Raw genomic sequence first — 27,583 nt, forward strand, 5'->3', positions numbered from 1 at the left:
TGTGTTTCAGAATTTTTAAACTGCACTGTCACGAGTGTCCCTGTAAACACAGACACTGACTTTAAGCCCCTCTGTGTAGCATTTATAATGGGTTTAGAACTCACAAACACAAATGTAGAAATGCATTTGCAGCTATAAGGAGAGTTTAAGCGAGTAATGATATAGTTTGTCCTATGGAGACATATTTTTATGGTTTATTCACAGCACAAAGCTCCACTTGTGTGGCTAGAATAAGAGATAAGATAAGATAGAACTTTATTAATCCCTCGGGTGGGTTCCTCTGGGAAATTCGACTTCCAAAAAAAGCACAGCAACGACCGAAGTTACAGTTACAGAACTGTTATATATATATACACACACACACACACACACACACACACACACACACACACACACACACACACACACACACACACACACACACACACATATAAATACAGAGACAAATATAAATAAAATATACAAAGGGGATAAATAGAATAAATAGGAATAAAAAATAAAAATACAAGTGAATTGCACATTTCAAGTATTGAGTCTATTGCACTGTTGACTATTTACAAAAAGTATTGCACAAGGTATTGTACAGTGAGGTGAAGAGGCACTACAGCTTAGTTGTTCCCCCCTCCTTTGTCCTCCTGTTTCCCCTCCCTCTCCCCTCCAGAGAGGAGTTAAACAGTCTGATGGCGTGTGGGACAAAGGAGTTTTTAAGTCTGTTCGTTCTTGTCTTGGGGAGAAGCAACCTGTCACTGAACAGACTCTTCTGATTGTTTATGGCCGTGTGCAGAGGATGCCCAGCATTGTCCATAATGTCCATCAGTTTCTTTAATGTCCTTTTCTCTGCCACTGTGCAATTGCATTTACAGGACATCAAATGTTGCTCTAGTGCACATGAATGCTAAAAATGCAGCAGCAGAAAGCGTAGCCAAAGTAGGCTTATCTCGACCTTTTCCTCTCACATTAATGAAACTGTGAGAGTTGGCTTCACAGCAGCAGTTATCAGCTGTGAGTTACCTGAACTACTGATGCAACACTGTCTGAGATGGGGATCAGAGTTGATAAAAAGAAGAAAGAAGAAGAAGAAAAGCATTTCTTCCTGCAACAACAAAGGGAGAAAGGAAAGCTCCTGAAAGACGTCTTTTTTAAAGTATGTGGCTCATATGAAGGGGAGGGAATTCCCTCGGCACATCCAAGCAAGCGCAATTACTGCCACACATTAAAGGAAGTATGAGGAGAAATTCCCTCATGGTGGAGGGTCATGGGAAGACGCTGTCCTCGTCTCGAAAACGACTTTAAATGTTTTTTTTGTTTTGGTTTTTTCGTTGTTGCGTATTTTGTTATCAAAACACAGCCTTGCCACAATGCAGCACGTATAGCTCCGAGTGAGAAAAACACGCGACTCGAGGCGGGATTTAGCAGATTGAGGTTAACGTGAGAGAAAAACAAAATAAGTATCATGACTCTTCAGGGGCTTTCCGCAGCTTCAGCGGCAGCATGTACCCTTTACATACGAAGGACAGGTGCAGAGTGACCCCGCGGTTTATCAGACATGACTCAAACAGTGCTTGCATTATTCAAAATAGTACGTTCCGAAAAAAAAAGAAGTGCGATTCATTTTTTGGAGCGAACTGGCATCGATAGATCGCAGATTACAGCGCAACTGTGCGCAAACTGAGTCACCAAAACAACAACTCGGTAGTTCGTACTAAAATGGATGCTCGCTCAAAGCCGTTGTGTTGTTATTCACGCAGTATAATGGAAGGAAGGAGTAGTCTCCCTCTATTAGCAAAACTGGATGACTGAGCAAAAACAAAACAACAACAAAACCCCACACTTTCATGTCATTTCACGTCTTCCATGAGTCACTAGAAGTGAACCCGGCTTTAGTCCAGAGGAATTCAGCAGCAGTTCTTTACTTTATAAGGGTTCACAAACGGATTACACAACACAGAAACATTTGTGTGCTTCTGCTTCAACCACACCACAAAGCGCTATAATAATACTAGTAATACGACTACTAATAATGGATCTGTAGCGACCCCTGTTGGCAGCAATGTGAAACTAGTTGCCACCAGCGTTTCCAGATCGGGACCAAATACAGCTTCTTCTACTTGAGCAGTTATTTTTAATCACTCTCAAATGATCGAGCAATGCAAAGCTCGTTCATATTTAAGGTGGTGAATATGAGGCATTCATGCTTCCAGTGTTTTAAATGCTTATTAGACCTTTATGGTCATAGTTAGGAGAACCTCCATAAACTGAGTTTGTGCTTATGAATTCCAGAAGAAGGCTAAACTGCAGGATTCATTTGTGTTGGGTGTGTTAAGTAAGTACAATGCGTCTGTTTGCTTCTAAGGAATTCACTGCGTCATGCCTGGGATGGTTCTGCCCTCTGATTTTTGTAAATGTTTCTTTTCTTCAAAAGTAAAGATTACGTTTACTTTTGTCCCAGAAGAACAATGAGAAAAAACAGAGCTGATTCTGCCAATGACGAACAAGGGCCACAAATGGTTAAAAAATAAAAGAACTAAACAAAATACAAATGAAGTTGGTTTGGGTCAACGATGCTTGCATTCTTATCTAACGTGCTTTTCAATATTTGATAATAATGTTCAGTGGGCTCTCACGCAAGAGATAAAAAAACCTATAAAGAACCAAAATCATCCATCTGAACTCAACTGCTTTTGTGTTGTTAGATATAAAGATTAAATATTTACTGACCTTTGAAAAGTTGAGATAGATTATAAATATTGTACTGCTGGGGAAAATAACTCAGCGAGGACGATCCTAAACTACAGATTTTGGCTCTGTGGCTTTTTGCTGAAGTGCTGAACACTGTTACAAATGTGCTGTTAGATTCAACCTGTGGATGTTATTTTGGAAATGAAAACACACACAGACACTTGGACATCCTTTACAAACTTTATTACTCAGCATATCACAACAAATGCCGTTTACATACCCACACTTGTCCACCTTCTCTTTGGTTCTTCTGCCTCGTTAGCCGAATGTGCCACTTTGACCACTGCACTAGTGTCAAGTTGGCAGCCATCCTTCAGTTATCACAGTACTGTACCTTCGATGGGGACAGCATCAGCACTGTGATAACTGAACCAGGGCAGCCTGTCAAATCTAGCAGTCCAAGACTTCACTCCACTTTGTCATCCACCAATAAAATCCTTGCTGTAGGTCAGCAGGTGCAAAGATAACATTCCATTTGCATTTTTTGCAGCTCGTTTTCTCCTCATGCAAAGCAAGTTTTGCAAATTTCTTTTGCTTACAAATGAATCACTTGAAATAACCTTTCATTTACACACTAACAACCATGTAACGCAACATGTGATATTTATAAAGTGTCCTTTACACCAATGGTCTTCAGCTCTCTAAACATGAGAAAACTGGTAAAATAATAAAGTCAGACAGAGGGAGGGGGGAAAAGCAAACAAAACAACCTATATGTTTAAGAGAAACAAATATCTGGACCATGTGTAAAGTTGCAGACAGTTACAGTCACAGGATCCTCCTCATCCAGGCGTCTTCTGTATGAAATCCATCTGAGAGCCAGATGATGCTACAGTAGTGTGTCAGTTTATTCAGGCTTTTTTGTTTTTTACCACCTGCACAATCAAACTAATGCCCCTCACTTATCGATGCATTAAGCTATATCCTAATAATGTTTCTACACCCTTTTTTCCTTGCTCAGGTATGAGAGCTGCACAGTGAGAGTCACGGGTGCCTCGGTGGAAAGCTGTGAAAAGAAGGAAAGACGATTTTTTTTCACAGGGGTTTTACCTGCCTTGAAAAGGGGGCGGGGGCAATTAATCATGCACAAGACTGCGCATGCGGTTTGATCCGCTTAGTTAGTCGTAGTCCTCGTTCCACATGAAAAAAACAAAACCACTCGGGTTTTTCATCTTTGTTTCCATTTGCCACACACAAAGGCTAGCTAACGTTTCCCATCTTGAAACAACAACACTGCACTCCCTCACCGCCTTCCCGCCATGACTTCTTCGACACAAACTGCCTACTGTACATAGGCTATTCGTACCAGCACAAGGCCGAGTGATGTCAGACTTGTTATGATTCTCCTCGCCGGTTCCTCCCCTTCCCCCTCCCTCCCCCGCGCGCGCGGCGCGAGAAGCCTCTCGAGCAGTCCGGGCGCGTCGCTGGCCGTAGCTGCTCCTCCTCCTCGTCGTCTGCCCGCCCTCCGTACTTCATGTAAACAACTCCATTAGCCCCACTGCACAGGGGCACTATAGCCAAAAATAAATAGATAAATACAAAATAAATAAAAATGGCCGTGTCAGACGTGGACAGCAAAGCAACATGTGTAACAACTAGACAGAGCAGCGGTGTCAGGCTCGGAGCGACGTCTGCTGTTGGTAGTGACTATAAAAACATTCCCTGTGATGAAAGCGCGTCCATATTGCGTAAACCCTTAATGTAAATAGTCGAGGAATGGCTTATAACCCACTAACAGTGAAGGCAGCAGGGAGGCCAGGAGTAAAGACAGTAAAGCGAACTAAAGAGGAATAAACACTGTCGAAGCTTGTCGTTGCCTTCTCCCCTCAAAGAAGAAAAAAATTAAAAGTTGGCCAAAGAGAAACAACACTGTTATTTACGTCAGGTCACGCAAACATGCACGCTTGTTTTCACTAGCGTAAATATGCACGTGAAAAAGCGACTTGATGCAAAAACACACATATATATATTTACACATAAGTGCAACGTTCGCAGTGAATATTGTGCAGCCAAACGTTAACGCCCAGCGTTGCACACACACCCCTTTTCTGGGCAAAAACAATCAGCATGCTGTGGAATCTAAATATAATCATTTCTTTTTAATTGCATCCAACTCGCATTTAACGTGTGACGAACAACGAGCTCGCTTACCTGCAATCCCCCTGTTTAACGCCCCGTGTTTACATGAATATTTTTAATGACGCAGCAAGACCACACAGAGCAACGTGATTGTCGCCATTTTTTGTTGTTATTGAATTCTCCAAAGCCATGTGACAAAAAAAGCGAGAGAAAAAAAGATCGTGATTTTAAAATCAGGTTTCCGGTTTCGCGGACAAAAACTACTTTTCCGAAGCTAAAAAATTAAAAATAATAAAATAGAATAAAATTAAAAGGAAGGAAAAAAAGGTTAATCTTCTGAGCTGCTGGTCTGATGGATTAGTCTGGTTATTCCACTGAAGACTCAAGGTTGTGCGCAGTATTTGACAGCTCCGGGACGCTGCCTCCGCCGTATGGCTCGCAACAAGTACTCCCTAGATTCCACCCGTGCGCAAATGTTTCGCGGAATGACGGCGTCTCGTTTGCTTGTTTCTGCGCCTCATGCCAGCAGTGCGAAAGCGTGAGAAATTAAGCGGCGTTGTAAAGGCTCCGATCGGCTGAAAATGCTGTCAACAAGTGGTGAAATCCAAGCATAACCAACTACTTTTAATGATTAGCGGGGTAACGAGCACGATTTTAAAGCAGAACTCTCACCATTGGTTTAAAGTGACCTTCCCACTGCGAAGCAATTAACTGTGTAATACAAATAAACCCACTTTTTATTTTTATTTTTTTTAAGACCGACAATAATTATTTTATTTTTTAAATAATCTTTTTCCTTTTTTCCTTGTTTTTTTTATTTTATTTTATTTTGATGTATTTGTACCGCCTACGTGAGGTAAATATTATTATTTTAACACGTGGCTATGATAGATTGGCAGATAGATGGATGGATAGAACAGCAGTATTTCTTTTCTATGCCGTTGTTAAATATAATAATAAAATTAATGTAAACTTTCCCCTCTCTGTCTTAGAGTGACCCATTAGTCTACATATGTTTGTGGGCTGTATATTTAAAGAAAACTACAGTAACCAGTTTACCCTGCGACGTTCTCTCATCCGCATTTTTTCTGGATGAATGTGCGCAGTAAAATAGGGCGTTCTGGAGACTCCCTCATTCATTTGCAGACAAATCGCTAGTCTTAAAGACGAAGGCGTAGCGTAACGTATCCATAAGAGAGCCTGAAGAAAAAAGGGTGTTTCGACTTGATCCGAGTCTGAGAGCAGGATAGTCCCACTGTGCGCAGAAAGTGGGCTCTGTCTGCTTAAAGATCCACAGTCTCCAGAGATAGGCTGAAATTTACATTGGCAGAGTTTTTTTTTTTTTTTTTTTAAAGCGCCCTAACCTTAGATCTATTTGATTGCTCATGCTTGCAACTGATGAGGAATTTAATTAAAAGGTGAGCCTATCTCTGTCTCTGACGCACAACCTGCAGAAGTGACATCTGAGCATCTTAGAATTTTTGTTTTCACAGTAGCTTTTAAGATATGGCCAAGTTATTCCGAGCTGCTATCATGGGTCCACCGGGATCAGGGAAAGGAACGATATCCCAGAGGATTGCGCAAAGTTTTGGCCTGCAGTATCTGTCCAGTGGTCATTTTCTACGAGAGGGCATAGCGGCAAAAACAGGTAGGATATGCACAGCAACCCAAACGGCAATACTGTGGTGTAAACAGGAAGAAACCGCGCGCAGAGGGAAAAGTTGATGCAACTCTTAATTTTCTTCGCTGCATATCTTAAATTCACGACCCCCCTTCTCCCGCGAATGCAAAAATAGCAAAAATACCAATCCTGCTAAGGTTGCAGGAGGAAGTTGTGCGCATTTGTTTGTGTCCACAGTTGTTTCACTGTAAACTTTTAGCCCTCTATCCAAACTGCACCGCGCAAGACATTTATTGTTACTATCAACTGTATCTGATTTCAGTCAAATTCACCCAGAGCACTAACTCCAGCAGTTTCTCCAAACAGCCTAAAACCGTTTCTTTCTTTCTTTCTGTCTTTCTTTCTTTTTTTTTTGGTTTTTGCGTGCATGTGTCTCTCTGCACTTCCTCATTGTGGCTACAAAAGCACAGTCAGTTTAATTCCCAGCATGTGCCAAGCTCACACTGACAATAAGGTTTAGTTCACTATGGAGGGCTTAAGTAAAAACACATGTGCCTTAAGAAAACCTTGCTGCCATGTTTCAGGAAAATAAATAAATAAATAAACCTCCACACTGACACAACAAGCCCTGTCCTGTTTTGTTTAAGAACTTCAGAATCTGGAATCACAAACGGACACATGTTGTCTGTTTTCACCTGTCTGTTGTGTATCAGAGGCATGCTTGCTGGTGAAGACCTATGTAGAGAGAAGCATGCTGGTGCCTGACCATGTGATGACCAGATTGATGCTGCCCAGACTGGAACAGCTGAGCGGTCACAGCTGGCTGCTGGATGGTAAGAAGAACTGGGTTGTTTTTTGTTACAGTGAATGCTTCTTTCTTTTCTTTGCTTTACTTTTTCATTAACACTTACATATAGCACCCTGCCCCACTACTCTGTCTTTATTGTTTGTAGTGAGGTTGGGAGGGATGTTTTCATGATGCAGCCTCATGGCAGTGTTAGGAACTGCCAGCTATCTTTCAAATCTGATTGGCCACCACTTGGTGCCACCCCTCAAATCCTGACACTGAAAGCTAGAGAGAGAAAAAAGAAGAAAGAAAGCAAAGACACACTTCTGCATTTTCAAAAATTAACCACAAAGAGTCATATGCTTTGGCTTTATTTAAATCTGAGGGGATTAAAAAAATACTCTCCTCACTATTCTACATGTGTGAGTAATAAAGTTTTATGGTCTGATGACCTGGATGAAGAACCTTCACAGACTTTTAAGGTACTGATTTTGCAAGTGTGTGTACCCTGCTTCACTGGTAAAATAAAATGTAAAAAACACTTTCCCCTTTACAGGCAATAGCATTGTTCCATTACCTTTCACCCCCCCCCCCCCCCCCCCCCAAAAAAAGATCACTTTTTTATGATATTCTAATCATATGCTAATAATCACATACTTTTCATCAGTCAGTCATTAATAGCAGTCTTTATACAGGATATTCATACTTTTGGAAGAACTTGTTACATGAATAAAGCGCTGACTTTGCAGGTTACCGTGTCTTTTTCAAGGTTTAATATTAGCCACTGCCATCAAGAGAAATGCAAAACATTGACGAAACAAGCTAGTGGGTGTTAAACCAATTCAAACCTTGAAGCATGATCACTAAACAAATAATTGAGCAAGAGGGAAAGCAAATCAAGGTTACACACACACACACACACACACACACACACACACACACACACACACACACACACACACACACACACACACACACACACACACACGCCTGCATTTCCTCGATCATGCCTCTATCATGCCTTTGATAGTCTGTGTTGCTGGTGCCAACTGGATATTTGGTTTTTACCATTCAAAGTTCATGTCATGCTTTCATTTACCTAGCTACATACATGCACTATAGACTCCCAGTCTTCGGCATGTCTTCAGTATTTTGTGTCTCTTTCTGTGTTGCAATCTTTGATTTAGTGCTTTTCTGTGATTCATTTGTGGGCTCTGGCATGGCAGCTCTAACCCTGGTGGTTAGAGTTGTAACGGTGCATTATTAACCAAACAAAAGAACAGGAGTGTTCGAGAACTGTCAGTTCTTGGACACAGAGGAAAGGTACAAACCAGGGACACTGTGTAATGTAACATTTAAGGTCAACTGTAAAAAAAGTGCATTGTCATAGCCAACAGAACTAGAAATACAGAATCCATTTGTAGATTTGACTTCTGCCATTGTACGTCCTTGAAAAACTTTGTATCGATTCCTTGTGTTCCGTAGGTTTCTTGGCTTGTGGTTTCTGAGTAAAAAAAGAGAAAGGAAGAAGTTTCCAGATAAAGATCAAAGCACCCAAAACAAATTTTTAATGTGCAAGTGTCATAACAAAAACATGGCATAAAATAGGGGCTGAGCCCCTCCTGAAGCCCGCAGTTGTCTCCACTGCTTTGACACCGTTTAGTTCCAGGTTGTTGTCTCTACATCAGGCTGTCAGACTGTCAGTTCCCCCCTGTAGGCAGACTCATCCCCACCTGAGATGGCCCCAATAAGGGTCATGTTGTCTGCAAACATCAGAAGTTTGAAAGCATAGTGATTGGAGGTGCAGCAGTTAGACACAGGCATTGGCAGCATGAATGAAAGGCGCTGGCTTGTCATTTCTGCTGGTGCTTGATAAAAGCCGTGTAACTGAAAGCTTCGGGGTTTTTTCACCCCATTCATTCACAAGTGCAAAATCCTGATATAATATCATGACTGCAAGCCATTCCACAGGAAAACTGTAAACATCTTCTGCCAGCTGGTGATATTAGCAAGAGGAAATAACAGCATCTGAAACTGTAAAACAGAATATTTCACGTGTACATTGTTTCTTACTCATGCTATTGACTGAGCTGTGATCATGCCTTCAAAAGTGCACATTCACTTTTTAGTCTTTTAGCTAACTCAGTGTGTAACATTGGTTTTTCCTGGTTGACCACTCGATGACTCATGTTTTCCCTTCCCTCTCCCTGACTGTGCCTAGGTTTCCCCCGCACACTCGGACAGGCTTTGGCCCTCAACAATTTGTATCAGCTAGACTTGGTTATCAGCCTAAACATCCCCTATGAGACTCTCAAGGAGAGACTGAGCGACCGCTGGATCCATCCAGCCAGCGGCAGAGTCTACAACATGGGCTTCAACCCTCCCCGAGTGCAGGTGTCAGCAGCCTGGAAGTGGCAGCATAGCCACAAAGTTTGAAATAGTTTGGAATTTAGGTTTTTATTTTTTGTGTGGATGTTTCTTCCCGACGGGTTTTGTGTCATTGTGGGGTTTTTTTAAGCTGTTAGGGATTTAGTGCCTTTCTTCTACAGGGTGGAAACCTGCCAAAATGAAAGGCTGAAACCAGATGAGGGGGATGATTGTTGCCACACTCCCGCACCACCACCACCACCACCACCACCACAGCTTTGTGATTGGTTTTCTTTAGTTTTTTTTTAAGTTTCCAAAGTCCCAGTTAGCACATAATTACAACTATCTTATCTTATATATAACTGACTTATCATTATCTTAAATATGCAATATTTAACATTGTGTGACTCATAGTGGTGTGACGTGAAGATATGAAGACTCCAGTGCACATTAGCGATTCACAAATATGATATTGTTGTTTTTACGGAGTATTTCTTATGGTTAAAATGTTCTTAAAACAACTGCATGTAAGCATGAACTAATTACAATGGAATCAGATTGCCATACTTTTATCTTATGTTGACTATAATATTCCTGAAAGTAAGCTCCTTAAGATCAATATATGGGTATCATGTTGACTGCATATTGTGGACGTAATGCAGCATGCGGAGGCAAATGCACTGTTGTTTGCTAATTAGTGCATTGTACTGTGCTTCAATCCCATTTGCAAATGTCATTTCACTGATTTGTGTTGTGTTTGCCTTTGCTGCGTTGTTGTAACCTTGCATTGCCTTCTTCAGGGTAAGGATGACATCACAGGAGAGCCACTGATTCAGCACGATGACGACAAGCCGCAGGCTCTGATGGCCAGACTGAGACATTACAAAGATGTGGCAAAACCCGTAATTGATTTGTACAAGTCAGTAAATACTTGCACTTCATTTGATCTTACTTTATATTTTGTTATTTTTGACATTTGTTTAATCATAGTCATATTTAAATAGCTTCTAGAGGAAATATAAAGTATGATAATTTAATACAAGTAATACAGCTTGGGTTTGAACATTACATGTATGTCTTGATGCATGCTCAATCATCCAGGTATGTAAATCTCCAAAAGTTGATTCTGTTCATCTGGACATCTTGAAACGTTTCTCCCACTAAAAACGCTACGTCCAGATGAACAGAATCAACTTTTGGAGATTACAGTTGCATGTGTGTGAATGTTTGGTCACAGAGCTAGAAATAAGTGACTTCTTATTACCCTACTTCATCTCTGCATTGTCAAGTTTGCATTAGTCACAGTTAGCATGACATGGCCAACTCTCAAATTATTGTCAGTTCAGTTGAAATGTGGGGAGTGTAGGAAATAAGCTAATAGAAAAGTCAATACACTTGATGCATCTGTTCTAAATTGTCCATTTTGTGGTACAGCTTCCAGATAATGTAAGAACTGTACCCACAACCCGCTTTTCCTCTCATTAGTTCTCCTATTTCTTCACTCAGGTCACAAGGAATCCTGCACTCATTTTCCGGTACAGAGACAGACCGGATTTGGCCTTATATCAATTCTCTCCTCAGCACCAAGATGCACACACAGCCATCAGATACCTGCCAAGCTCAGACACCATGAGTCTACCCCGAATGAACAAAAAACCAAGGGGAAGGGGGGGAAGAAGTGCAGTGGTGCCTTTATGTACTGGCCTGGTGTCAGCTTTCGGTTTGGCTATTAAGAGTGAACTTTAGAACAATGGACCAGGTCACTGACACACATGTTTCTCATTGACTGTCCAGTTTTCCAAATGAAAGATTGTATGACAATTTTCAAAGACTTATAGAATGAAGATTGTGACAAATTCAGATTCAGAATCCTGACAGTAAAACATTCAAGATCGTTCAAGTGTGCTAAAAACCAAAATGCTTAAACATCCAAATTCTGCACAACACTTTCATTAATCAGTTTATCACACATGAATTTTGATCTTCAGTTGCTCCGGTCCAACCACTGAATGAGCCAATATGCAAAAAGTAAACACTAATGTCTGATTTTTTTTATAGTAAAACCAAAAAACGATGGGGGAAAATAATACTCACATGATTAAAAACACTTACAGTTTTTTAAATATAAATCACAACATAAAATATCACCACATTATTGCCTAGAAAACACACACGAAGAGTAAATATTCTCATGCCATTGCTTTAACTGAGCAATAGTAAAGTTCATCATCGCCCCTTATATGAAAACATCATTTGAGTCATTTTTTTTCTTATACACTAGAAACCTGTTAAAGCCTGTGTGCTACATGCAAAGTCATCTGTTACATACAGAACTGTTTTTTATTTAAATGTATTTGTGATTGTACACTATAGCCATCAGTTACACAGACAGTGCAAGCTGTAACAAACTGCTAATCTTTTTTGCTGAAATGCTGTTAACTTTGGTCTGCAGTCATCTTTGGACTTGTACAAGAATCCTGTACAGTGACTCAGCGGCACTGGGATGAAGATCAGTGCCTTCAGTATTGTTACATTCCTTAAAACATGCCATAAGGTTGCCTTGAGATTCTGATCACCAAAATGTGATATTTTTGGTATGCTGCAATGATTTTGCAGTGATTGTTCAGCTAAATACTTTTATGATTCTGATATGGTCATAGATGCAAAGATGTTCTCATGTCTGGATTGTTTGAATGTATAAATCAGTGCTGCAGGGTGAACAAAATATAGTAGGTCTTTGCAGACTTTGCTTTGTAGCTTTTTTTGTTTCATGTGATTGTTTGAAAGTCGCAGTGATTATTCACAAAACAGAATAGCTTATGAAATGATGACTAAGACAGTAATTTAGCCACACTAATAACTAAAACACATCCATCATCAAATATGTTTCTAAAATATTTGATGTAGCTCTGTTAGTGCTGTCCAACCATTTTAAAAACTTGTATGTAAATTAGCACCTGTTTTATTCACTGCAGCACATTTCCCATGAGCTTCTCTTTGTTTTACATCCCAGGTTTGTAATTTTTTTTCTTCCATTATCTGTGTTTTGATTGTATGGGTATGTTGTACATTTGATTTAAAAGTATTATGAGTTGACTCTCATATTGTAACCAGAAGACCAAAGAGGAAGTAAACATGAGAGTGCAACAGAGCCTGGGGAAGGAGCAAAATAAATTGATACATGTTTGCTAATGTAGGACAAATCCAGACTCTTAGAGGGAAGTGGGTTTAGATTGTGCTGTGTAGGACTGAATGCTTCTTAAATGAATGGATGTGGCAATGGGTTTCTGCCCTGTGTTCATAAAGTGTTGTCAAAACATGTTAGGCATGTTAAATCTGTTTTTCCAGCTTTCATTCATTCAGTCAGCTTTCATTGTTTTTCTCTGCGATTAAGCCAGTACTTGCTTGGCAACATGCACTTGTGCACAACTAGATAAGTTTCTTAAGCTCATGCAATATTGTGTAACAGACCTAGGAGATAATTAAATGAATGACAATAATGGGTGTACAAACACACACCTTGTGTGTACAGTGCGTTCTTTAAACTGTTTCTCTACTTAATAAAGAGGGCTGTGTGACCACAACAACTTATGCAATAGCTACTCCTAGGACTTAAATACAGTGCACGCTTCTGTCTATACTGTGGTAGTGTCTCTTCCTTCTTGTCTGTCTTTCTTTCTAGAAAATATAAATGTGTGAATCTTGTATCTCTCAAATCCTCTGAGGAAAGCAAAACGCCAAAATCTAAATGTGTGCCAGCTGCAGGGCATATTTAAAAGACCAACGCTAACACACACTGAAACCACACGAGCATGCTTAGGAATACTATCTCTGTCCTCCCATCGTGTCTAATCCCCTCTGATCTGTGAATCAACCCCACGTGAATTAGAGCTTGGGTGAAAGGCCTTCTCCACTGTCGCGGATTACCGTCTCATCTGCTGTGTTTACCTTCGACGGGAGGCGCAGCAGGGTCGACTGTGAACACCTGATTCAGATTTGGATGATGAACAATGTTCTCACCTGCAACAAACCAAACCAAACACGAGGATTATTATTATTATTATTATTATTGTTGCCCGGGGCGGCATCACGGGCATCGGCAAAAAAAAATAAAATAAAAATTGCTCGTATTCATGCTGCCCCGACGTCATGCCAGCGTATATTGGGAATGGCATAGGCACTGATCGGTTTTCTATCGCCCATTTGCTGGGAGTAAGGGCGCGCCTGCTGCTTGGGAGGAGGGAGGAGAGGGCGGGGCGGCGGGGGATTCTCTGGCTGGCTGGAGCAGCATCCAATAACCAACTCACAAAATAAAAACAAACCAACAAACACGAAAACACCAGACATTATGATACAGACTTATAATTTGCACCGATGTTTTTTCGAAATTCTGTACGCGAAAAGTGAGCGCGAGAGCCCTCGGTGCGCCTGCTCGCTGCTGAAGTCAAAGTAAAACTTTATTGTCAACTCCGCTACAGTACAGAATATAGAGAGACGAGACGACGAGGCTCCAGTTACAGCAGTGCAAGTAAACAAACAATATATATAAGAAGAGTAAGAAAATAAATATGCACTTTAGGACCAGGGATAAAGGGATCAATAACAATTTAAAATTTATATTTTACAGTTTGATGATTTAAAGTCTCACACACAGCCCGTCGAAAGGGGAGGGGCCCTGCTGCTTCCAAATAGAGCACATTTCATTCATAATGATGTAAATCCAAGCCCATTATGTATTCATGATCTGAATCCTGGGTTGTGTGAAATCCCAGAAATAAACCTTAGACAAAGTGAATCTGTGAACTAAGGTGTAGGTGTGCTAGGTTATGTTGTGGTGATCCTCGATGTGGGGGATTTGTGTTCATACTGGAGTGCAAAATTAAAACCAATGGAAGATGGATAAGAAAAGTTCAAATCCATCAGGTGCTCAGTTTAGAAAAAATAGAAAAGAAGAGGAGGAGAAGATGCAGGTAAGCAAATGTGTCATTGGATAATGGCAGGTCATCCTGAAACAATCAGAATCAGAATACTTTATTAATGCCTAAGGAAATTATGTGGGTTACAGTTGCTCCAAGAAGAAATGGTTAAAATAGCAACAGTAACAGACTAAACTCCAAACTGTTAGGTGTGGCTGTGTGCAGGCAGGAATAGGACCCAAGGTGCAGACTCCGGAGACAGACGTGAACTCAAAAAAGGCTTTAATTTAATACTCAAAATATAACAAAACTAAAAAAAACTCAAAACAAACTTAAACTAGAGAAATGACAGAACACACAGCTAAGAAAACGGTAGATCGCGACACAGACACAGAGAAACACTGGGCTTAAATACACAGAGGGAGCAATCAGGGAATGGGTAACAGGAGGGAAACACAGCTGGGGCAAATCAGGCCTAACGAGACAAGAGGAAGCAAAACCCGACACATTAACATCAGACATGGACTTTCAAAGTAAAACAGGAAACACATAACACAGACTGAACAAAGACACAGACTCATATGCAGGCACTACAAAGGGAACAGACGTGTGAACAGGGCAGACAAACACTGACTGAACAAGGGGATATAGGAACTTAAGATACACATAGACGCGAACTAGACAAGGGGATGCAGGTGATAGGGGAGACAGAGCAACTAAAGAAGACAGAGACATAAGCCATAAGACAGAACTCAAAGAAACCAAAAACTAGACAGTATAAATAATATCGTAAACTCAAAAACCCTGGGTCAACGACCCAGGCATCCTAACACAAACAATACATTATGTTACAGATTTTAATATTAATTAGTCATTGTCAATTGTTGATTTGTTCTGTTCTCATTGTATGACAAATTATGATGGCTGTTTGGTAGCCGTTTGCATACTATGCCTCTCTCTCTCTCTTCATATGTGTGTGTGTATGTTTCTCTGGTGAAATTCAGTATGGTTCCGACACCAATTTTATGTCAATGGACAATCCTTAATGTGTGTGTGTGTGTGTGTGTGTGTGTGAGAGAGAGAGAGAGAGAGAGAGAGAGAGAGAGAGAGAGAGAGTGTGTGGTGGTGGGGGAGGGGAGGGGGCGCCAGAGGGTGTGTTCACCCAGGGCGCCAAACAGGCTAGGGCCGCCACTGATTGCAATGTGTGCCAAATCTGAAGCATGTCTTGCATTTTAGTGTCGTTTAGCTGACTCGTGACTATTGCGGGGTTTTTTTGTTTGTTTTTTTTAATCTGCTTTATGAATTTATGAATTATGCAGATTTTTACAATTATTGAACGCATCTTTGTGTGGTACGGAAACATTGTCCTTGCCCTTCGCTTCTCCGTGCAGTCCACTCCGGGTTTTCCCCCTTCAGTTCAGGCAGGTTGCGCTGAGCGGCGCAGTTTCTACTGTACAAATTCACGAACATCCACGCTCCCACCACCGCCTCGTCTTTAACTCATCCACATCTTCTACAGATCTACCAATCGCCATCGCGGGACTTTGTTTGTTGATCATGTTCCAAAATGTGATTATATGATGATGCCGTAGCCTCCTGTTGTTTCTGTCATTTTTTACGGGTTAACCTGGAGTTACCGGGGAGTTGTTACATGACAGCAGGTCTCACAGGGCGTTTTTAACGCACTGACCTTTGACTGGCAGCGAATGACAAATCAAAGGTCGGTGTCTGTGAGCAGAGCGCAAAGCGCATCACCACCTCGGCACAAGACGGCGCTCCCGGGAGGATGGTAGAAGGCGCTCAGAAAGGTAAAGTCATCCGCTGGATTTTCTATTCGCACTCTTTGATTGAGTTTATGAGAATTACAATTTATCGTCTCGGGCTCTGCCTCAAAGCAGGAAGAGAAGCGGAGAGCATCACGATCCGTGTGTGGATGTTACATAATATCTACCTCCGGAGATTGTGGCCACTTCCCTGACAGTTCATCCCTGCTCGGTGGACAGATTTCGCTTCCAAGGAGAAATGTTTCCTCCCAGTTAGCATAAGAGAAGGATTGATTAGAGTTAAACAAATTAAAATACACTTGTTTCTGTGCAGTTGGCCTATATTTTGCAAGATGCGCTCACGATTAGGATGAATGACATCATTTGGGTTATTTCTGTCAGGGGCAACGAATTTTTCCCTCCCCCCTTTGCATATAAGACATCGTGTCCCTTCTGCAAGAAAATCACAGCTATTGTTACTTTGCTCGTAGTGGCATCGACCTGAGGTGACTGGCTCACGTCACGAGGACTGGCACTTTTCTTTTTTAGTAGTATTTAGATTTTTCTATTGGCAGGTGATTTCGACCATAACTGCATTTCAGGAAATCAGTTAAAAGCACATCCTGTATGTCCCGTCCTCAATTCAGTCTCGCAGGACAAATTTCAAGAAACAGAGCACCGATGTTAAATAATGCTGTAGGAGGAAAGGGTGCTATGTATTTTCCATCACATGCACCATATTTATCACCGAGGGCTCGCTCTTGTTGAGAGGAAGGCTCCTCTGTTTTGATCCAATAGCGTACCTTTACATCACCAAACGTCATGCACACCACGTGAGCGGATTACAGGACTTGGCGTGGATTGATGTTTAACCACTGCTTCACCTTTCGCACCAGGATGTTATAGTCACCCCTCAGGATTTAGAGGACTTGTTTAATGCAAACAGGCGTAAATGGTTTCATTATGGCTCAGTATAAATTGTATGCACAAGGGCTTTAAGGCTTTTTATGGTTAAGTGAAGAGAAAGTCAGATAAACAGGCAGCATCATTCTGTAGATTTTCATGACAGTGCTGATGAAAGCTACAGCAATGCACACTCCAGCAGCGACAATATTTACTCAGACATGTAAGAACTGATGCAACAGCGGCTCAGCAGTTGATTCAGGTCTGCTACCTGATTTATCAGCAGAGTCGTGCAGCTGATGCAGCAGATTCCTGGATTCTGCTTTAACTGTTATAGGGATAATGATTAATCTTCAAACTACCTTTGAGGGTAATGGTAAAACCATTATAAACTGTGATACAGCTTCTTTTCACGTTACAGCAGTTGCCATATAGCAGTACAGTGGAAATAGAAATGAATTCCCAGAAGGTCATAATAGCGGCTTCTCCCATGTCATTTAAAATTTAATGGAAAACAATATAAGAGGTGTATGGTGGTGCGGTGGTTAGCACTGTCACGTCACAGCAAAAAGGTTGGCCCATGTATTCAATAGATGAGCTACTGTAGCTCACTTTAGTGTCAGAGTACGGGGCTGCATAGCTGCAGACCAATCAGGGTACCCATGCTGACCCCTGTACGTCACTGTACAATGGACACAGAACTGGACCACAGAGAAATGGAAGAAAGTGGTCTGGTCTTATGAATCATATTTTCTATTACATCATGTAGATGGCTGGGTTTGTGCTTGCTGCTTACCTGGGGAACACCTGGCACCAGGATGCACTATGGGAAGAAGGCCTTCCCACAAAGTAAAAAATATCTCAGGAATGGTTTGAGGAGTTTGAGGTGTTGAGTTGGCCTCCAAATTCCCCAGATCTCAATCCAGTCGAGCATCTTTGGGATGTGCTGGACAAACAAGTTCAATCAATGGAAGCCCCTTGTCACAACTTATTGTGTGAATGGGTGGATGACTGGATATGTAAAGCGCTTTGGGGTCCTTAGGGACTAGTAAAGCGCTATATAAATACAGGCCATTTACCATTTACCATTTATTGGGCTTAAAGGATCTGTTGCTAACATCTGGGAGCCAGATACCACACCTTCAGCGGTCTAGTGGAGTCAACGGGTCAGGGCTGTTTTGGCAGGAAAGGGGGACCAACATACTATTAGGGAGGTGGTCATAATTTTTTGCCTAATTGTAACCTTGACATTAAAACCAAATTTAGAGTCTGAAAAATGCCTTCAAAATCGTGGGAACGGACATTTAGTCCCCATGTTGGTCCCCACAAATATAGTAGCATGTCATTTGTCTGTCCTCACAAAGGTGTCTAAACATGTACACACACACACACACACACACACACACACACACACACACACACACACACACACACACACACACACACACACACATAATCAGTTTAAAATTTGAATTTAAGTGAGTTTTTTTTTAAAAAAGCCAGAAAACTTTTTTACAGATTATATTATATATTATAAAATACAGATCTGAATACAGAACAGACAAAAAGACAAACACAATGAGATGAATTAAAGCACATTACATGCTACAAATATGTATTTAAGTTCATGTGTAATGACAAAGCAAAGAGCTCATACTGCGCCTGCTTGCTGTGTGCTCAACATGCAGGGCATCACTGGCTAAATACTGGAAGGCACGGTTCGGAACTAGACTGGAAGCTCCTTTGCAACAATGCAGGAGCAGCACGTTGCATCCGGTTATGGCCGGGGTATCATTCTTCCCTTTTGGACATTCCGTTCCCGCTGCGCTTTGAGCTCCCGTCTGTTTTCCTAAAAGGGTTTCCCAGGCTCATGTCCTCTTTTCAGAACCATGCATGGTTTTTGTTGCCAGGGGACAAGGCCTAGGAAGGAAGCATGCCATCACTGGTCAGTGCTTTGTCCTACACAGACTTGGGGTCATAACACAAAAATGAAACGGACAAATTTGGAGCTAAGAGACAAATCTGCCTAATTTTAATGGCTATTAAAATCCAAGTTGGTCCAAAAAAAGAAAAAATGAAAAAAGAAAAGAAAATCTTTATGAGGAAGAGTTTCCTTTTTGTGGCAAAGCATGGCACTATTGTGCCCCTGCTCTTATTCATTCTGACAGAGCCAGGAGTCCCTGTTCATTTTTAGTGCAGGAGTCAAATGAAAACTGTTCTCAGTTACGGTCCCAGACTTCTAATCTGGACCTTATTTACACAAACAAAAGCGGCTCTAAATAAATTCAGGTGTTCAATTGCAACACTGGGAGCATTATCATTTAAATCAATAATTCATCTACACACACACCTCAGACCATTCAAATCTCTGCCTCTACTATGCACATGTCATTGCAAGCACGATTCATCATTTGATTGTGGAAATCCAACAGTTTTGTACCCTTCATCACTTAAAAAATGAACTGATTTACTGGGAGAAAAGAAGCCACTGTTCAAATCATCTGTTGATTATGTGAGTCCATTTTAAGTCCATATTTTGCTGTCTTATTGTAAATTTTAATACCTTTGGGTTCTTTATTAGTTTTGACCAAAACAAGTCACTTAAAGACATGGACTCTGTTATACCGTGACATGCATTTTGAACTATTTTGGGACATTTAATATGATTTAATCCAGCATAAACACTGGAAGTAAGTGCAGTTCTTTACAATTGTCCTAATATTTTGCATTAATGATATAACAAGTGAAAGATTTGGGATATTACTTACCAGATTTAAACGAATGCTTCTAGTCTCAACCAGCCTATTAGAGAGTGTGAGTGCAGCTTTAACGCAGGACGACTGTGAGTGAGTTGGGGTGGATTTCCCTTGTACTCAGTCGGGGACTACAGCAGTAGCACAATCGTCGTAGTAGAATGCGCTGCTGAGAAAAGGAGGACGCAATAGAGGAGAGAGAGAGAGGGAGAGAGAAAGAGAGAGAGAGACCACCCGGTTTTCTATCACAAACAGAGGAGAGCGGCCACCCTCTCATCCCCGGACATGTGGTGCACCCAGCAGCAGCAGCAGAGGAGGAGGCACTAGCAGCAGTAGCAGCTCGGGCAGCAGCGGCGGTGACGGCGTCGCTTTCTACGTCTTCTGGGGTTCTTTTGTGTTTAATTTCCCTTCTTTTGTTTCCTTTGGGTATGAGCTTGCTGGGGGCCTACAAGAAAAAGAGCAGTTACGATGGATATGAATCTTTGCAGCTGGTCGATAGCGGAGGGGATAGCTTCAGCATCGGCAGAGGGAGCAGCGGCGGCACACTTGGAGGCTCCATAGCGGCCACCCTCGGACCGAAGGCGGGCCCGCTGAGAGAGGAGGACTGCAGTACCATGGACAGCTCAGGTAAGAGCCCCTACCGCCTCCGGCTGCTTTACGAATGGCGTTTGGAGCCTTCGTGGACGCGGAAAGGGCTTTAATGAAGGTGTTTTGACTTTACTGAGTGTTACCGCGGCCTGTAATTGTCTTGGTAGCAGTGGACAACATAATGGCTAACATAAGTGAAAGTAGCCTACAGAGGAATCCTAAAATCCCAGACCCCACCTAAGAGACTGTACTGAGCTGCTACTGTAAAATAGATGTAAACATATATGTCATATATGAATTTGTAAATACGCCTCACTCTTCTTGCATGACCTATCTGTCCCTATCAACTTCAAACAGGCTTCTATAGATGCAGATGTTTACTGTATCCAAAAATGTGTTCTGAATTTTTTAAACACTTATCAAATTTTTTCTATTAAAATTACGGGAAAAGTCTATGCAAAGTAATTTTATTGCTATATTTGGGTGCTATCTGCTACGTAGACCATATTTCATGGTTTATTTACTTTGCACATGGGCTTTAAGACCAAAATTCTACCGCAACTGTAGCGGAAATATCATATGTCAACAGTTAAGAGGATAAATCTTGTTTAGTTTGGGGCGGTAGAAGCACAAATCCTCTCTGTTTAGGTTTTAATCTGGTAGTTGTTGATGGCAGATTATAAGCCCCACATATCTGATCTATAAGAAAAACAAAAACCCCGTGGATGTTAGTACTCCAATCCACCAAAGTGCTGTAATTTAATCCAGCTGTTTGAATTCATTGGTTTTGACAGATTCAGTTTTTTGTTTAAAAATAAGTCCTATAGGGTGGTATAGTTTTGGGATAGTTTCTGTTGCCTGTGCTCCTTCCATACTTACTATTCCTAAAATAGCAGACTCCATGATAAGAGCCAAATACCTGGCTCATGATACAAATATAAATTTTTGTCACATGCCAGACATTTGGCTCTTTCCATGCACTCTGCCACTTTTAATAATAGCAAAGCATTAGCATAACATCCTATGGACCTCTATATAGAGTCATGTGATGAATGTGAATATGAATGCTGATCAGGCTTCCTTCTCTTATAAATGTATACAAGTAATAATTTGAACATGTCAAGTGTGAACAACCAACTCAAACTTAAAAATAATTTCCAGTTTTAAAAAATTGAAATGACGACACAGTTGTCCAAAAATATTAGCACCGCAGTTATTAATACCTATATTACAGAATAACAACAAAAATTAAAACATATGCAAAATAAATAAATAACATAAGGCTGATAGGCGTATCTAGATTGTGAGGCCTGTTTGTAGAATGTGTGTTCACCACACTGCAGTACTCTGTGGAGTCAGCCAGTCTCCAGAGATGAACATTTGTGTGAAACAAAAGAAGCTGGATGAGGAGGGGTAAGGAAAGGGGATTGTGGGTGGGGAATGGGGTGGGTGTGCGGGGGCACTCAGATGTGTCAGATGTCTGCCTGGCCAGTGTGTACAGACAACCTTTTTGATCTGCGTGTGTGTGCATGTGTGTGTCTATGTATCCATCTGTTTTTCCCCACAATGCTGGATGCGGAGGGGTAAAGGTTGGCACTCTAGGAGGAGGGAACCACATCCAAACAAGCTATTGATCTTTCTCACAAAGCCAAGGGCCCTCTGTGCTGCTGATTTCCTGTGCTCTCTTCCTCTAACTGGCCAGGCTAACCGCTGCTCTATTACCTGATAGAGCCTGTATCACAGCCTCCTCTGGTGTCTCCATTAGCAGGGTTTGTCACTGTAGTTGGCTCACTAGCCAGCAGACTCCCACATCCATCTGGTCATGGACACAGAGGCACATGGGCGAGCTACCAGACCAACAGGAAAGCAAACAGGCAGATTCTAACAGATCTGCAGGGGGATAATGACTGAAAAAAACAGAGATAGGCAAAATGTGCTGAAGCAAAGGTGAGGGTCACATTGAGGGTGTATGACTACAAGGTAACCACACTCTAATAAATATAGATAAAAACAACTTAGGAAATATATAGAAAATAAAGTAAGCCTGCACAATAAAAAATAAATAAATATAACTTGCTTAATTAAGCACTGGTATCATTTTGATTGTAATATTTTAGCAATACAATAAAACTAAAGGCCCTAATGATCTTGCTGAATACACCAATCTTTACTTTTCTTTCACCACCGCTAAATACTTTCTAAGTTATCGTGTAGCTAGCTTAGATTTTTATTGTCTAATTTAATCTAGATTGGGGTTTCTAAACTCTGTGGTCACACAGGATGATTAATGGGCCATTGAAATCATGTTAAATACAATTTTTCTTCTTAAATATAGATTTCATTGCCTATTTTAATGTGAGTCCTGTAGAGTTTGGCATTTCACAGTCTGTCTGAAATGATCATATCTCCAGGCCTATGAAACAATTTGTTGTTGTAAGCAGATGCTGCTTCAGTTTAACAGTTTGAGAATCACTGCGTCAGCTTTATAAAACGTCATTTGGTGTAAAGTAGCTGATACAGCTGACACTGTGCAATTAAACTGACAAAAAGGGAACCACTTAGGATAATTAGAATATGGAAAAAATATAGACGTGTGAACAGATAAATGGTAGATCACTGGTCCAAGTTCGCTTTCCAGTTTGGTTTCAGTCTTCAGCAGGGTCCTAGTACTTTCCCCCAAAATAAGCAATTGTTTATCTTTTGAGTGAAGGGTTAAAAAAACCAACCAACATCACCTTGTAGGATCTTACTACAACACTTTCTGCCATTTACTGGGGCTAATTTATACAGAGCATGGCATAACCCCACCACAGTTTTACATCTGTTTAAATAACTCAGCTGTTTGTATTGTCATTGTATGTTTATCAAACGTGTTACATGTGACGATAAATAGTTTCTGTGGACACTGCAGTGCCCATAGAAACTCTTCCACTCTTCATTATAGCGTTGCTTCAGCTCATTGAGGTTTGTGGGCATTTGTGTATACACAGCTCTGTTAAGCTCGCTGCAGCATTTCAATCGGGTTGAGGTCTGGACTTGGACTGGCCCATCGCAACACCTTGACTCTTTTCTTTTTCAACCATTCGGTTGTAGATTTGCTGATATGTTTGGGATTGTTGCCTTAATGCAAGATCCAGTTTGGACAAGCGTTAGCTAAAGCTAAGGAGGGTGAAAAGAAAAGTGTCTGGACTTCTTGAAGTTTCTTGAAGACGTTTAACATGTCAGCTGAGGAGCTTTTTCAGTTCCAAGAGCAACTGGTGGAGAGTCCCAGATTTTTTAAGCCCTATTGGGAGTGTCCCTAAATGGTTTCCAAATTAATGGGCTGCATCCTCCCGAGGCCGCATTTGTAGACCGATTACGTCACAGCAATGCGACAAAGGCTGTCCAAATTCGTAGACTCCTCCGAATGCAGCTGACAAATGCATCCTCCTTTTCCCCGAATTTGAAGGATGGGTTGGGTGTATCCTTTGTGGCCCACTATATCCCAGAATTCATAGCGCGGCCCAGCCAATTCCAGTTTTCAACAATGGCGGCTGCTTCTAAGTTTAAATATTACTCTTATTACTCTTTCTGGGTCACAAAATAAACTTTTAACATATTTTCAGGCGAGAATGTAGCTGTGTAAACTTCATATATCTGCTTGGTTTATCAAGATATCACATATTTGCAAAAGTGCTCCGACGTTTTCGGCGACGTCTGTTACCCAACAGCTTGATAGCTAGCTGGGAGCTCGAGGGTCACTAGAGCCGGCGAGAACGGCAAACTCCCGGCACATGATGTTCAGATCACCGTGGTCTTTCGCTACTCAGATTAAATGTGATATATAAGTCACTTAGATAAACTAAAAATGTTATTGTTTGGCTTTTTTCAGTGTTTTATTTGTTCGTGAGTAAATCGGTTTGGCTGAGATTAAAGTTTATTGATTTGATTAGATAAAATAAAACTTTATTAATCGCTCGGGTGGGTTCCTCCTTGGTTTTCACACAGCTGAATAAACGTCAAACAGAAAACTGATTAAACAGAAGTGTGAGATGGTCGAGAATTTACGCCAGTGTCATGTTATATTTCAGATAGCAAGGAGCAGACAGCTGAGTTTATTAAACTCCACCGAGACAGCAGTGACGCAAATCTGAAGGCTAGACCGCCGTTTACTTCCGGCCTACCCAATCTTCTGAGGACCCTGCCCACGTAGACTGGACTTTAGTGTCCCTAAGAGGGTTAGCTGAATGTTAGCTGAAGCTAGCATTTGATGCTAGAAGAGTTTGGAATACAGACGACTTAAGGTTTGACTCAGTGCCTGCAAGGTGCTCAGGTTGTGTGGTTTCAAAACAAGCCCAGATTATCACCCCTCCACCTCCATGCTTGACAGTTGGCATGAGGTGTTTGTGCTGATATGCTGTGATTGATTTTCACCAAACGTTGTCTCGTCTGTTTGAAGGACATTGTTCCAGAAGTCTTGTGATTTGCTCAGATGCAACTTTGCCAGCATGTGCTGTGCTGCCACAGTCTTTTTAGAGAGAAGGGATATCCATCCTAACAACCTGCACTTATTCAGTCTTTTTCTAATTGTACTGTTATAAACTAACGTTTAGCATGCTAACTGAGGCCTGTAGTATCCGAGATTTAGCTCTTGTGGTTTTTGCAGTTTTCCTGAGCGTTGCACAGTCCAACCTTGGCACGTGTGTTAACACACACTTGAATGCTCCATTTCAGCAAACTGACCAAAGCTTCTGGTTTACTTTAGGTCCTGTAAAAAGTCTTTCACAAGACTGTACGCAATGATGAAGTTTAAAACACAGATGACACAGATTAGTCGGGTTTGTTTTTAACTATCCCAAGCAGCTTTAAGGATCTGAAGGTTCAGAAGTCGTGACAATCTTTTTTAAAATTATGAATTTCAAAACTTTTGTAAAAGAATCAGTTTGCCTAATTCTCTGTCAGCTTCCTCCTACACTTAGTCAGAGCTGTAATACCAGCGTGTCATGCTTTCAGCAGCATGTAAAGGCTTGCTTGTCATTCAAGGGAGCGGAATACACTTCTGGTTAAGCTGTGTAGTAGATGATTAATCATAGACTCCTTGTCTTATCAGCAGCATCTATAATTAAGCAGATTAGCGTCGGGTTGACACTGCAGTTGTTGAAATTCAGGAAGATACAAGGCCTATGATTATGGTACCCCTGAGGTTAAGTGCAGGGTTTTTGCCTTTCGAGCTTTACTGTTGTCCCTGTGCATCTATCTGTGTCGTTAACACTATGCTGGATATTGAGGGAGTAAGGTTTGAGGCTATAGAAGGAGGGAGACATATGCTGACAGCCAACAGATCCCTCTGGACATGAATAGAACTGCCTTGTCTTTTTTCCTCTCACTTCAGTCACCTCTGTCTTCCCCTCCTGTTTCTATTGGTCAGCTTAGTGAATGTGATACTAGGCAGCTGAGGAGGGGCGATGTAGGCTATCGGACCGGCCTTCTTTAAGTGAAAAAGCTCTTTTGGATGTGACATTTCTTTATGAATGTTTGCTCATTCAGCATCACTGCTGCTTCTCCATCTGTACAGGTATCAAACATGACTGACACATACACTTAGTTCTTGATGTCAGGGTAGAGTGTAGGATCCTGGTTTTCTTAATCCTGTCAAGGTCACTGACTGGCAGATGTGTATGCCAAGGAGCTTAAAATGGGTCAAAACGTACCACTGAAATCACAGCCTTGCCTAAAAAAAGGAAAGAGGACTGTTTTAGCTTTTATTGTTCAGTGTAGACACGCCCAATGATGCAACTATATTTCTGAGATAGGTGACTGGATCTATCTATCTATCTATCTATCTATCTATCTATCTATCTATCTATCTATCTATCTATCTATCTATCTATCTATCTATCTATCTATCTATCTATCTATCTATCTATCTATCTATCTATCTATCTATCTATCTATCTATCTATCTATCTATCTATCTATCTATCTATCTATCTATCTATCTATCTATCTATCTATAAGACATGTTTATGCAGTTACATTGTATAAAAACTCGACTTAACACTGGTAATCTTTGCTGTTTGCAAAGTTCAATTCAATTTTTTTAGCATGGGGGAATTTTGGTGTGTCACAGGCTGCAAGAGTTTTATTTCTCAGTAAAAATAAATCCCTGTCATGCACATCATGCCTCAGCAGTCAGAGACCAAAAGTCTAATTTTGGAACTTAGTGAAGAATCGCTGCAAATACATCATGCATGTGGCGAAGGAGTCTCTGTCGAAGGAGTTTGAAGCAGCTGCTGTATGTGGTTGTATATCAAACTTTGCACGCAGCTTTTCTCCTAGACGTTGTTTGTAATGTCTTTGCGTCTTTCCAAGCTCCTAAAATAAGGATGGAGTTGATGCTTTCAAGCTTCTGATCCAATTGCAAAGAAAACATTTAGCAAAATGTCAAGTTTTGACATTTTGATAACATAGCAAAAGTATGTGGGTAGATGTTTCAGATAAAAGTGAAATTTTTTGTTTGGCTTCTGATTTTGACAACCTCTGAGCTTGGCCTGACAGTCTGACATGCTGGTTGGCTGACATGAAAGGCACGGCAGCCAACCAGCATGAAAACAAATATGTCCTTGCATAGCCCATTAGCTATTTCTATGAGCTATTCCTGTCATATTCCATTTTCAGAGTTAGAAACATCCCACAAACTACTAACTAGTGGTACAGTAGTTTCTCGTTATAATGAACCATCTGTGTAACCTCAATAACCCTTTTCCCCAGTACTGTCCAGATGAAAGTCATCGATAAACCCATAACATCTTTAAGAGTGTGAATCTGACATTTCCAACTATTTAAACCAAAGAAAAACTTTGTACAGACTCAGTCTGTTTTTGCATAAGTGCACAGTGTTCCTTCTCCTGCATCACTGGGACTTTTCTTTTTGAAATAGAAGAAGAAGTTGCCTGTTAAAAATATTTTGCAATACTTCCATTAGTTTATCCAGGCCAGTGCAACACATAAACTAAGCTTTCTTTGTTTTTAATCATGGGGAAAAACCCACTTGCACATACGTGAAGATGAATTATAGATGAGGAAAA

At 41.1% G+C, this 27,583-nt stretch overlaps 2 protein-coding genes across 6 annotated transcripts in view; both read left to right on the plus strand.

Annotated features, from left to right (window-relative positions):
- The first annotated feature begins 5,946 nt into the window (after positions 1-5,946).
- On the plus strand, positions 5,947-13,212 carry ak4 (adenylate kinase 4). The gene is made up of 6 exons (XM_080887472.1): positions 5,947-6,236; positions 6,312-6,466; positions 7,153-7,272; positions 9,448-9,620; positions 10,394-10,512; positions 11,100-13,212. The coding sequence occupies exons 2-6, from the start codon at positions 6,325-6,327 to the stop codon at positions 11,224-11,226; spliced, it is 681 nt and encodes a 226-aa protein (XP_080743598.1). The 5' UTR covers positions 5,947-6,236; positions 6,312-6,324; the 3' UTR covers positions 11,227-13,212.
- A 2,785-nt stretch (positions 13,213-15,997) lies between these two features.
- dnajc6 (DnaJ (Hsp40) homolog, subfamily C, member 6) overlaps positions 15,998-27,583 on the plus strand; it is a 37,820-nt gene continuing 26,234 nt past the window's right edge. For 2 of the 5 annotated variants that reach the window (XM_080887837.1, XM_080887839.1), the window contains exon 1: positions 20,078-20,555. In XM_080887837.1, the coding sequence (XP_080743963.1) occupies positions 20,357-20,555 (199 nt within the window). In that variant the 5' untranslated portion in view covers positions 20,078-20,356. Of the gene's footprint in view, positions 16,318-20,076; positions 20,556-27,583 lie in introns of those variants that run through there. The other 3 variants (XM_080887840.1, XM_080887841.1, XM_080887838.1) reach the window with 3 other exon arrangements.

The sequence above is a fragment of the Rhamphochromis sp. 'chilingali' genome (assembly GCF_963969265.1).
Source record: "Rhamphochromis sp. 'chilingali' genome assembly, chromosome: 7".
In the NCBI taxonomy this organism is placed as follows: domain Eukaryota; kingdom Metazoa; phylum Chordata; class Actinopteri; order Cichliformes; family Cichlidae; genus Rhamphochromis; species Rhamphochromis sp. 'chilingali'.

Coding starts and splice junctions, on each gene's coding strand:
- ak4 (XM_080887472.1), top strand. CDS start 6,325: ATGGCCAAGTTATTCCGAGCTGCTATCATGGGTCCACCGGGATCAGGG. Junction 6,467..7,152: donor GGGCATAGCGGCAAAAACAG/GTAGGATATGCA, acceptor GTTGTGTATCAG/AGGCATGCTTGCTGGTGAAG. Junction 9,621..10,393: donor TCAACCCTCCCCGAGTGCAG/GTGTCAGCAGCC, acceptor TGCCTTCTTCAG/GGTAAGGATGACATCACAGG.